Source organism: Lytechinus pictus, unplaced genomic scaffold (assembly GCF_037042905.1).
Source record: "Lytechinus pictus isolate F3 Inbred unplaced genomic scaffold, Lp3.0 scaffold_20, whole genome shotgun sequence".
Classification (NCBI taxonomy): domain Eukaryota; kingdom Metazoa; phylum Echinodermata; class Echinoidea; order Temnopleuroida; family Toxopneustidae; genus Lytechinus; species Lytechinus pictus.
Window position 1 is genome coordinate 9,819,808 of NW_026974141.1, and position 12,981 is coordinate 9,832,788.

Consider the following 12,981-nt stretch of genomic DNA (forward strand, 5'->3'; position numbering starts at 1 on the left):
TCTTATTATTCATTCAATCTTCCTCAAACTTTCAACAATGTGTTCCTTTGATTTTTCTCTTTGATATGGATTCAGCTGGTTTCAAGGGTTTCATTCTCCTTTAATAATAACTGCCATATAAAACAATTTGGGATATTTGAGCCGATTATGTAAATCTACCCCAAATAGATGACTATCCAATCAATGAAGTCTAGTTTTCTTTTCTTTTTTTTCTTGTCAAAAACTTCCACGATGTGTGTGTGTGTGGGGGGGGGGGGGCAATTACTTTTCTTAAATATTGGAGATCCATATTCCTTTGGCGTAGATGCTAAAGTTGCAATTCATATCCTCTATGAGTGGGATCGTTACGTCACCAATTGCCGCTTTATTAATTCAGAAATGTAATGAATGATGCCTAATGTATAAAACTGGCTGAAACATATTCGCCACACTGCAATAAATGAAATAAAAACAATAATTTTTACCTCATTGGTAAAAAGTGCTGATCGTTTATATAAGCCACTGTCAGTTGAGGCTTTCAAACTACATTCTTGTAAGCCATATCACTGCCTTTCCTCCTTTGTTTGATGTGTGTGTGTTTATATATATATATGTGTGTGTGTGTGTGTGTGTCCTCACGTTTTGTGAGGACGAAGTGTGTGATGTTATAAACTAAACTAAGCTTATGCTCGAATTCACTTTATTTGACATGCTTATTCTTTGTAATTTAATGGTTGAATTTAATAATAATATTTAAAATTACACTTCGAATGTAAATATTTCACTCTACCTGTTTCTCTTTTGGTTTCGTCAAAGACAAAAAGAAATAGTATCGGCGTTTGAAAAAATTCATAACATTGTTAACATTACGTATTATGCTTGATTAACCTTAGGGAAGTATGCACATGGAAAATCTGCACTTGCTTTTGAAATTCGTCGTAAAAATACATAGTCCCTCCCCACTGGGCATTTTACCTGATATTACCCGGGTTGTAACAGGTAATAACATGAATATTACTACGGTAACAACAGTGGGTAATAACAGGGAAACTGTTGACCAATCTTTCCCTGTTATTACCTGAACCTGATATTACTCTATTTACACACTATTTCTCAGTATGATGTAACTAATATTTTTAGCATTTCCATGATATTACCACCTGATATTACTCCATTTACCCAATAACCAGTATGATGTTACTAATATTTCAAGAATGTTCATGATATTACCACCTGATATTACTCTGTTTACCCAATTAATGTGGGGTCATCAAAAAAAAAATTAGTAATTGAAGCACATTTTTACAACTCCTTACTCTAAGCCATATCATCTTATCCTATCCTAAAATTTTACATCCTAATCCTATCCTACACCTATCCACCGAGTCCTGTCATTGACTTGTGTATATTGAGCGAGTTTACAACACTTGACAAATTATGGTTAACAATTATTTAACACTAAAACATTTTTCTAAAATTAAATGTCATGATTGTGAATAATATGATATATAAACTTATCTGGGTGGAATCATTGCATAAACATAGACACATTAATTATTAGAGCAATATTAGCTTTAAAAAAATCAAAAATTTGTAGTGTAGTAATGAATATTCATGAAAAACTAATATTCCCAGCATTATCCTGATATTACCATCTGATATTACTTCATCTACCCAATATTAATCGTTTCCATCTGGGTCCTATCTGGGCCCCATGTTGGTTCAAGTAAATTTGTTTCATCTGGGTTTCATGTGGGCCCATATGGGACCCAGATATCCCAGATAAGAACCAGATCCTGATACTTAACTCTCTGCGAATGGAAGCGTTTCAACATTACCCATTACCCCTTATCGACCTGTTGTAACTCGGTAAAATGTCGGTTTCATCAGGGTGATAACAATAATTTTTTGGAATTGAAGATCTCGCTGGGATTGCTGTAAGATTATTATTACTCAAGTTTACAAGGTTACAACAAATCAAGCCATTCATCATTACCATATTACCCCTCATCACCCAGTTGTAACTCGGTAAGATATGGGTTCCATCGGGATGATAACAGTAATTTTTTGGACTTTGAAAATATCGCTGGGATTGCTGTAAGATTGTTGTTATCACTAAAGTTTGCAATGTTATAACCAATCAAAGTCATTCAACGTTACCCTTATTACCCATCATTACTCTGTTGTAACTAGGTAACTGTCGGTTTCATCAGGGTAATAACAATAACAAGTTGCAACAGGAATTATAATTTTGGTAATAGAGTGGTAATAACGGTAACATTTGGAGTTACTCAAATTTCCGGGTGATATTACCGGTAATATCCGGTAAAATTGGTAATTGGTTACAATTTGCCCAGTGGGTCCTTAGAAATGTCTGTTAAAAAGCAACCTAATTTCTTTCATGTGGATGTGATCATAGAATATGGTAGGTCTACTTGAATTCCAGGTGTCTTCAAATTTCATGAGTTTTCTAACCTGACAGTAAAGTTTTTCGTGATCAATTTTCAATTTTTATGAATTTTAAAAATAACGCTGGAAGTGAGAGTTAAAACTGCAAACCTGTTTGCTTTTTAGCCGAGCATCTTTTGAACTTTCATCGTAAATGTCGTTTGGAAATCACTGTTGATGAAGCCCTTTTTCAATATGCCAGCGCGTTCAATATGACCAAAGCAACTAATTGCGCTTACGAAATATGGCATCTGCACGTATGCTTCATTGACAACCAATTATATAGCATTCCTCGGATACCACAAACCAGGTGAGACGTTTCAATCAACACATATGTTACTGCAATAATTACTTTTACCCATGTCGTCCTTTTCTGTAAATTTTAGAATGTTCAGTCTCCTGCCCTTTCACCACCAAAGCACAAGGCTGCTGCTGTGTTTGTTTGTTTGTTGTTGTTTTTTATATTGGTGGGCTCCCCTGTTCCCAAGTCAACGCATACGAAGGTTATCTATTGGCTTACGGGAAAAATAAAGTAATAAATACTATATCTTATCTCCCCACTTCTTCTCTCCTCCGTCAAATTCGTTATTCATTCTAATTTTAATTTGGTATACCTTTAAACGTTGGTGGGGCAATAATCACCTTGGGGTGTTTTTACCTTTCGTCCATGGTGGGGTCTGTATTTAGACAATGTAGTACTCAGATTGAATCAAATAAATTAAAGCAATGTACTGGCTAACATTGACTAAGTTTGGTTTACATGGAGGGCTAATTTGCTCCTGAATCTTGTTCAATTTCGGGTAAATATGCTATCACGTGGGGGGGGGGCGATAACCGCGCCGAGCCGCAGCTTGGCAAGGTTTTTTTAGTTTACAAATGTGGACCCCTCCCCATTCACGCGTGACATTCAACTTGCAAGCTTCTTTCACCCCCCCCCCTCTCTCTCTTTACCCAATGTAAGGCAGCACACCCAATCCAAATATTGAAATGTGTAAGCCGGATCCAGGCCGCTAATATATTAGCCTGTGCCACGTGGTCTACAGGTCTAAGGCTCCAAAATAAACTTTTTTATTCTAAAGAGCAATGCCAATAATAAGGGCACTGTTTTATTTGGCGACGTCTCCCCGGAGAACTTACTTGATGTTTTTATAAAAAATATGATAGTCGGTGTCGTCTTCGTTCTAAGGGACTAATGATTTATGCATCACACAATCATAGTCTTTCACTGCATTTTTTCACCGTCTTCGGCACAGTTCTATGCAATGTCATTGCTTTATCTTGTTGTATTTGTACTTGCGAGTATTGTCACTATGTAGTTCTAAAAGTGGAATATCAATATATAAAACCACATTAATCAAATACAACTTATGTTTGTGACATAGACATAAATGAGTGCCGAAATAGATACATCGACTAGTAAAATGTATTATCACAGACTGATGAATACACACACACACACACAGAGACAAAAACACGACATTAATATAGAAATATGCAATGTCAGAATCTCTGTAGAACCCAGTGATAAACAAGAACAGCAACCAATGAACATATTTTAGAAAATGATAAACCCCATAAACCCGGGGATATTCCTGAACAATATGCAGGCTTCGTCGAGGTCAAGCTAAGAGTGGCAATTGAAAGATTATAGACATATTTGTCATGTTCATGGAATTCTACTATACTATCCGACGTACTTGTCAATGCTAGAACTGTAGCACAATGGTTGGATCTTGACTCAAATATCCCAGCTCCGTCAGTATGACCAACGTATCTAGGTGTGCTTACAGAATTTAGTGGCACCGAAGCTGCACGTATACTTCAGAGACAAAAATAGTATTCTTCGGATGCCACAAACCAGGTGAGACGTTTGCATCATTACGTATTAGTGGCGTTCAAGTGTCTTCTTCAGGAGAGCGAAAAAGCAAAGCCTGGAAATTGCGTGTACTACTGTATATATGTCAAATTTTCCAATATTATGTACCTGCCACATACATGTAACAGATCTACACAGGTCATCACACAGTTTTCCCTTCGGAGCGATGATGTATTTATTAATATTTTAGCTGATTAAATTGTAAACCAGAACGTTTTTTGTGCACCGGCGCACAATCAACTTGAATTGTCAAACGTACATGATAAATCAGAGTGTTTGTTTTCCTTCAGAGAGTCAAGCAAACTAAACTTATTTATTTTACCGAAACTTGTTATGTCTTCATTGTGAAATGCATAACACATTGGCCTCATTTCTCATTTTTGTTGAGGGCTTATTCAATTTCTTCATTAATGTGTTTCCGTATTTAATGCATTTTGTCTTAGTTATATGTATATGATGTGTTTCTCCTTTCCCTAAACCCCATAACCCATAAATTTGTACTTTCAATAGCATTGTTGTATAACCATATGTGCGATACATGTAAAGTTACTGATATATATAAAGTATGTTTATTTCGAGATAATGATAAACAGATTCATCCTTTACACATTTGCTGTCTATCAATTGTCAAACGCGCAGAAAGTACTCTAAAACGCAAAATGATATCCAGCTTGTAAGTTAAGTTGCATCTTAATACATTAATATGCCAAGGACGACTTTTCACATTTTGTTAAATCCGTTATAATATACATACTTTACTTTGGAGTTAATGTATTTGTGTATGTGAGCGTGTGTGCAGGTGTGTTTTAGTGGGTGTGTGTGCGATAGATGAAACCATGATTCAAGAGCTGTATTGACGAAATCGAGTGCATTCAGAACTCAATGATGCGAACTTAGAGTGAGTATCAAGAAAATATCGCATATTATATAATCTGGAAAAGGGTGTTGGTTTTGAAAGTGCCACGTACCCTCTGGCAGCCGTGGCGCAGTGCGTTAACATATTCCATAGCGACAGCTCAGGCAAAGGTGCACACTCGAATCACTATCAACGAAAATTCCAAGTGAACGGCGGATGAAATTTACAAGGTGAGACGTTTGACTGAGAAATTCAAAGTCTAGCATGGGATGCACTGACTGGCTGTTCGCACTCATTACACTAAAATCATGTGCTTTTTTAGAACATAGCTTATCTGCAATATTTGTTATGCTATTGAAACTAGAGAAAAACAGATGATAACGAACAACTAATGTTACGACGTGTTATCCAAAGTTTGCTCACGATTTCTGAAACCATAGATGATCGCCACAACCAAATAAACGGCACCGACGCAGTGACACCAAGTCATTCACATATATGTGCACACCCACATGAACACACGCAACCCTACCCGCCTTCTTCTGAATAGGGCCTCTTGTCCTCCCCAGTAGGCTAAATGTCATGAGTTCTCTCGTCCCTCTTATCGATACTTTGCAGTTCGTGTAGGTATAATTTGATAATAGTCCAATCAATCCATCCCATATTTACGAATCTATGTAACGAAGACTGCCCCTGCCTCCTTACATAGAAGGCAACAGTTTGACTTGATGTTGAATACCATAATAATAAAGAAACCAACAACTCTAACATGTCTAAACAACATTTATGCCACAATTTGAAATGTAGGCAGCATTCACAGTATCCGTAATACGTATATTCTCGTACAGGTTTTCGTTTGAAGGCTTGAATTAAAATGAGTGGTTTTCAATTTAAAAAAAATAGCTACGACATGTATACATCTATAATAAAAATATCCATTGGATAATAGAGTCCCACCATTTATTTAGATTTGTTTTTGCGTTTGATACTTATTTGAACATTATAAGTTAGTGACAAGCAGGAGGATAATGTTTACTTCTTGTGTAGACTTGTTGTTCCTTTTCGCCCCCCCCCCCCTCCCCGAAAAAAAAACACTTTCCATTGGCTCTATAACATGGGACTTTTTTCAACTTTCAAATAGTATGAACTGGTCGGCTTCGTTGGCAGGCCTATATGTTTAAAGTACGTGGCAGATGACATCCCATAGGGTTTTATTGTACAATCTGAGACTTGGATAACTTGCACTACCGTCGAATTTATTATAAATATACGGAAAAAAAAATGGCATATTATTTCTGTTTTAGCTTGGATTCTAGTACACTTCTCGTAACAATGAGCAGGCGGAGTTGCAAGAAATTGCAACGAAGAGAAGAGCGTTATCTCTTTCCAGCCAATGTGTTCATATGCCTTATTTGCCTTATCTGCTATAAAAGTCATTTGTCTTTATTTCATCTACTAAGTATGCACAAGCTTCCAAAGACATGCTTCTCTGCACTTCTTTAGAGTTTCAAAATTGGCTGGCACTTTGGTGGAAAATTATCAATAGCAAATGCACGAAAAACCTTTCAGTTTATATTTTGTGATATGAAAATAACCATAATCACAATGTGTACTCCTCTTTAAACATTTATTATTCCAAGTGAAGTGCATTAAGGAATTACGACAAAATGCAAACATACACATAATATATATATATATATATATATAATGGTAATTGTGATATCTTGGGGGGAAATGTTGCAGAGAAGCATGTAGGAATGGTTTTGTGAAAAAAAAACGATACTATTATGATCCCCAGTAAATTATTCCATTACGTTCGCATTGCCAACGTTGTAACTTAAGTTTTCTTTTACAATGGGCAGGTCACCTCAACTGCAGTACACCATACGTTCCAAATCACGCCAGAATCCAGGATCCTCGCCTGAACTACCAATTCAGAGACAGAGTGACTGTGACTTGCGACGCCGACCAATCTAGCTTTACTCTGCAATGTCATAATAAAGGCTTGTGGAGCGGACCAGACGTATCTTGTCCAGTGCCTCCAACATCACCATCAAAAGGTAATCCATCCTTGATGATTTCCATGTTGTCATGCAAATGAATAGTTGTGATATATATAACACTATTTTTCACTGGTCTATAACATTGTTATGTAGTATGAATTTAAGTTCCTGTTATCCTTTCAGTCTTTCACTTTCACTTGTTTACAAACTCCCCCAATGTCATCTAAGAATTCCACAACTCCCAATACCCTTTAAATCCTAAACCTTGACCAGAACAGACAAACCCTCAGTGACGTCAGCTTACTTCAAGAAACAAAAGTTCTAAGAAGTATGACTCACATTTCAAGCCAGTCACTTGCACAGAGCATCACCACACCCCTTATACCAGAGAAAGTTTGATAGACAGTTACCTGTAGATCAATCAGAACAAATTTAGATCACTCCCACCTTAAATTGTTACACCCCCAAAACTAATGATACAAATAAGATATCTTGATTACAGAGATAGAGGATAATACTAGACCCACACTCATCCATATAGACTGACTGACTTCAAGACTTAAACGTCCATCCAGTATTTATTTCACAATCTCAGTCTGATACTTCTATTTTTTTTTTATCGTCTCTTGTTATATCCGAATCTTCATGTACTTCGGACTGTAAACTGTAAGTGATTATTAAATACCCTGTGATTTGAACTGTATAACTTTCTCCAAAGTTTCTTCATTATTCTTCCCTTCTAAATTATAATTACCGATCACAACACGACAATATGTTGCACTAATCTCTTTTAACATTAACAAGGAAATGAAGAAAATCAAGAGTATTTTATATATATATATATATATATATATTGCAATGTAGTTGAATCAACAGTTCAATAGCAAGAGCAATTTAAAATGTTATGCACATTGTGAAACCTTGTCAGGAAGCAGTGGATACTTTACAAAATGAGATCCCAGAAACAGACACTGTATATAAGCACACTTTTGATATTATCAATGCATTTCAAGTACATTGCATTATATCATAATTGAGGTATTAACTATTATGATTGTATCTTGCATCATGTGTTCCTCACTTCCGAAAACGTCCTCTTGGAAATATGACTCGGCAGGATGATGAGATAAGGAAATTGCACGTGAATTTAAGTTTATATAGCGGATTTAAATATCATGTTGGAAGCAATATCAACAAAAGTTTTGGGGAGGTCACTCCAGGGTTAAACGGCTTCGGGGAAAGAAGGATTGATAATGACATTCAAGTAAAATAAAATAAGTTGACCATGGAGCCACTGAAGTCATAATCCGTTGGTTAATCGAACCATCAACAATTTAATATTAAATGAATTACCCTATCCTTCGCTAGAAACACACTGATGCCAAGGAGACAAAACTAACAATCTAATTGATGAGCCTCTTGATACGCCATTTGTCTTTAATGCACATGTGTCTGAATCGTGGGCGACGACTAGCTAATGACTATAGTGGATTTTTGATTGTATGTTTTGTATGAATTATTTATAATAATGTTCTACAGCCATATATACTTTGATGCTTATACAATTTTACCAAAACAGTGCTCTCCTGCAATGCCCCGGTAGTGCCTCCCTATGCCACCATTGGGAATTTTCGACTATCCTACAAGCCCGGGGACAGATTGAATGTCACGTGTGATATAAGGGGAGAACCGGTTACATTGGAATGTGATGATGGCTTATGGACAGGACAGAATGTAGTGTGTGATTCACCCGCCCCAGGTAAGTTCTTACATGAAAATAAAACTATTTACTTGAACATATTATGCACACACACCGAGGCATACACACACACTTACGAACCTACACACAAAGGTGTTGTGGCTGAGTGAATACGACTACGGACTATCAACCAAGCGGTTTGGAGTTCGAAAACCACCACAGCTCTTGGGCCCTTTGGGAAGGCGTTTATCTACATACCCCACTTTCCAACCATGTGCAGTAAACGGGTACCATGCAGAAAGTTATTTATCAAATGATTGAGCGCCTATATAGGCAGCCAAGTTGAAGGCGGGATAATAATGGCATCATTCTATAACAAGGGTCCGCTTGGAGTAGTGGGCCACTTTGTAAATCTCTACAGAACAGTATTAGAAAAAAAAAATTATTTCTTGCGGGCTTCCTTTTACACAGATATGATTTTTATTTCACTTTTATCTTGACATTGGAATGTCCTATCAAAATTATGCGGACATTACTATATGTATTTAACGGCTTATTTATTATTCTTCATAATTTATTATTATTATATATATAATTACATATATATGTGTGTATATATATATGTATGTGTGTGTGTGTGTGTGTGTGTGTGGGTGAGAGTGTGTGTTTGTGTGTATGTATGTATGTATTTATAATACGTTTTGGCCCCTAATTGCTTAAGAATTACAAAAATCAGTTAAATGGCAAATTTACATTTATTTAATTCACAGCGTGCAATCCGCCGAACATTCCTTCGATCTCATATATTGAAGCTGTTAAACCACGCTACAAGAATGGAGACCAAGTGAATATTACATGTAACGATAACTCTGAGCAGTTCGTCTGGGAATGCCAAGAAGATGGTTTGTGGCGAGGAAGGTACATCACATGTGCATTCAATGTAACACCTATTGCAGGTAATTACACACATAAAAACCAATGTCCGCATAATATTTCGAACTTTAGCAATAGTTTTGAAGAGCAGTTTAGTTATGACTATGGCAATGTGACAAGCATTCAACCTGATTACTTATTTTCTCTAAGTTATCTCCATTCTTCCTACAATTAAATTCATATTTCAATTACTAAGGAAATACCTGAATTCTTATATTTAATCCCATGGGAAAAACAACGATATAAACTAGCAAACAGCACCGAAATTTAAGTAACAATTTTTGCTATACTGTAACTGTATCTTAACAATCATTGCGAAGGAAATGATTGATAACTAATAAGTTGACTCTGGTTATTTAGTATATCTTAAAATAATTGCTATGAGTTGTTACAATCCTTCTGCAAGCCGAAAAGAACATGAATTGATGGGCTGTGAGAGGGGCTGCATTGTCTAATGGAGGCACTATTGAACTTACCTAATGCAGTGCAATGTAATAGTAGATAATGTTGAAACGAATATTATTGAAGAGATGAAATGAGGGTTTTGCACAATCAAACTTAAAAACGTTCTTTAACATTGCTTGCATTAATAAATCCTGTATTTTGAATGTTTTTATCCTTAACATGTCATATTAATGTATTCGTTGCCGGTTTTTACCTTTTTCTTTTTTAATAACTTTTGAGAGGGAAATTTTGTGTATTAATGCTGACTCATGGACATTCTGTTGGCAAATTCATGAAAAGTTCAACACGTAGATTGCAAGATGCTAATTAAATTTGTTACTTCGATTTTGCTTATTCTAACATGTATAGGTCCGAACCCAGGACCTCCTGCGCCAATAAGAAACCCACCAAAGGAAGTCAGTGGCAGAGAGTATTTTATCACCGGCCTACTTGTAGTAGCTGTCATTTTGTTCGTTCTGGTTTTAATGAGTTTGGCGATGTTCTTCATTTTCGTTAGGAAGTGAGTTTTTATCTTGTTGTTGTTGTTCTTCTTTTTCTTCTTCTTCTTACTAGTATGAACCTTAACCTGATCTTGTTATCTGCGTACAATATGATATACAAATGCACTAAAAATAAAAAATAAATATATATATATAATCTTGATGAGCAAGGACCTAAACATTGCGTGGGTGCTTCAGTGAGTAATATAATGGCGAAGAAGCTCAAAAAGCATTGAAGCTAGAGACGTAACCTGGATTTCTTCAACTTTTATTAGTACAAGCTTTCGGCCATTTAGTAGGGCCTTCTTCAGGTATCTGAAGATGTAAAAGACATAATGGCTTTACAATTACCATGCATATATTTGAATAAATTTACTAAATATAGGTATATCTTAAAAGAAAATGTTTTACATCGGTAATGTTTAATTAGGATTATTATCAATTAAGTTTACGCAGATTTTTATTACAAACATTTTTGTGAAAGTATGTAGACATATTGTGTTATGTGTGCTGTATAATACATATATCCCAAAATGTATAATAATACATATATATATATATATATACCGTATATACATGCATTATGTATATGTATATTTATAATGTATATTGCTAATTGTTCATATTCTTAGATAACTTGTCTAAAACTTGGAAATGCGGCAGTTGTTAGAGTGCCGAGTATGAAATCTTAACATCGCTTTTTACAGAGTACTGTCTCTTATACGATAAAGCTCTAGAATGTAGTTTATTCTTTTAGAATTGAATCATATGATATCATTAATGTATCCTTACGAATGAAAGTATTTTTCGTTTAGATAATTTATTATCTACGATTTCAAGAATAACAAGGAACTCTTATCTTACTTGAAGTATACACGTTATGTGCAATACGTAAAGACATGCTTTACTGTATGATATTCATTATGTGATATGTCTCCATCGAGATTGCCTCGAACACGCTGAAGGTGAAAAACCCACCTACCATCACAACCATCAAGGATGATACATATTCGCCCTTTTTTTTTTTTTAATGAATGTAGCAGGTGTTAACTTTTCAGTGAACCCTTCATGCACTGGGGCTTCTGTAACTTGGGAATGATGTTGATTGTCATATAAGTCTTTCACGAAGCTATTCATATGTTACGCAGGAATTTGAATACGACTGGTAACCACTTTTCGTGTCATGCACTATAAAATAAGAACAAAAATTGTGTTTGATTATGAATTTTTAAGAGCTTGTTTAGTAAATGAGTTATACGTGATGATGTTCATCAGTTGGTTTAATCCACATAGCTCGACATGTGTTCTTAGCAAGTGCTGCAAATAAGTTTTCAAAAGCTCTGATACATTACTTCCTCTTGCCGCAGTGCAAGATACCCTAAATTTGCTTTTTTGATATCAAAAGTTTAGTTCACTTTTTCCCATTCCTGTCACGTTTTGAATGAATGATCAAGCATTTGGCTACTACTAATGAGAATTTTAATTCACAATGATCATGTTTTACGTTAAGATGATGGGGAAAATTTTCAGAATCTGAATAAGAACGTACGAAACTATTGCCAGCCGTCCGAAAATTCGTGCTTAACTTACGAACAGTTTTATCATAAAAAAAAATCATATATCTTTTTTTTTCTTTTAAATCGTATAATTCAGTCGTGGATACGGCTTGGCATCACCATCAAAAGAAGCTCTCAGTGAGAAAGCTCGGGGACCTCTGCCAGATGTTCCGGAAGGATATGCGAATTATGTTGCTGGCGAACAATCACTGTACGTTGAACCTTATCTCAAACAAAATGGAGATCCGAGCCCCAGCTACGAAGTCTACGAAAAGCCTGTTTGAAACAATTGGCTGACCTTATCCTCTTGTTGAAAAATGTACAGAGACATCAGGCAGAATTCGATTTATGTTTATCAATAGATACGATAAAGGAATCCCCATCACCTTCGGATTATTATGTTAATACAATACCTAATATGTTAGAAACCTCTGTCAATACATTGAAGCATACTATTTGAAGCGTGTGGGCTTTTTCAGTCTACAGTATGTTTCTTGTACAACTTATGATTTTTTTTCCTTAGGAGTAAAGAATAGGTTTGGTTGATGTGACAACGTTCGTGTTGGTAATAACGTATTGATCATATTTTACGGTATTAGTAAAATCATTATGAAATTTTGCTTGATTTATTTTCATTATTTAAGTTTCGTTAATGCGTGTTCTCCTTGTAAGGAAAATTCTTTCAGG

General features: G+C 35.5%; 1 protein-coding gene across 1 annotated transcript in view; it reads left to right on the forward strand.

The window, feature by feature from the left end:
• LOC129282853 (uncharacterized) overlaps positions 1-12,625 on the forward strand; it is a 44,129-nt gene extending 31,504 nt beyond the window's left edge. The window contains exons 3-7 of the mRNA XM_064115173.1: positions 7,022-7,219; positions 8,742-8,921; positions 9,632-9,817; positions 10,608-10,758; positions 12,392-12,625. Coding sequence (XP_063971243.1) covers positions 7,022-7,219; positions 8,742-8,921; positions 9,632-9,817; positions 10,608-10,758; positions 12,392-12,578 — 902 coding nt within the window. The 3' untranslated portion in view covers positions 12,579-12,625. The remainder of the gene's footprint in view (positions 1-7,021; positions 7,220-8,741; positions 8,922-9,631; positions 9,818-10,607; positions 10,759-12,391) is intronic.
• The last annotated feature ends 356 nt before the right edge of the window (positions 12,626-12,981 follow it).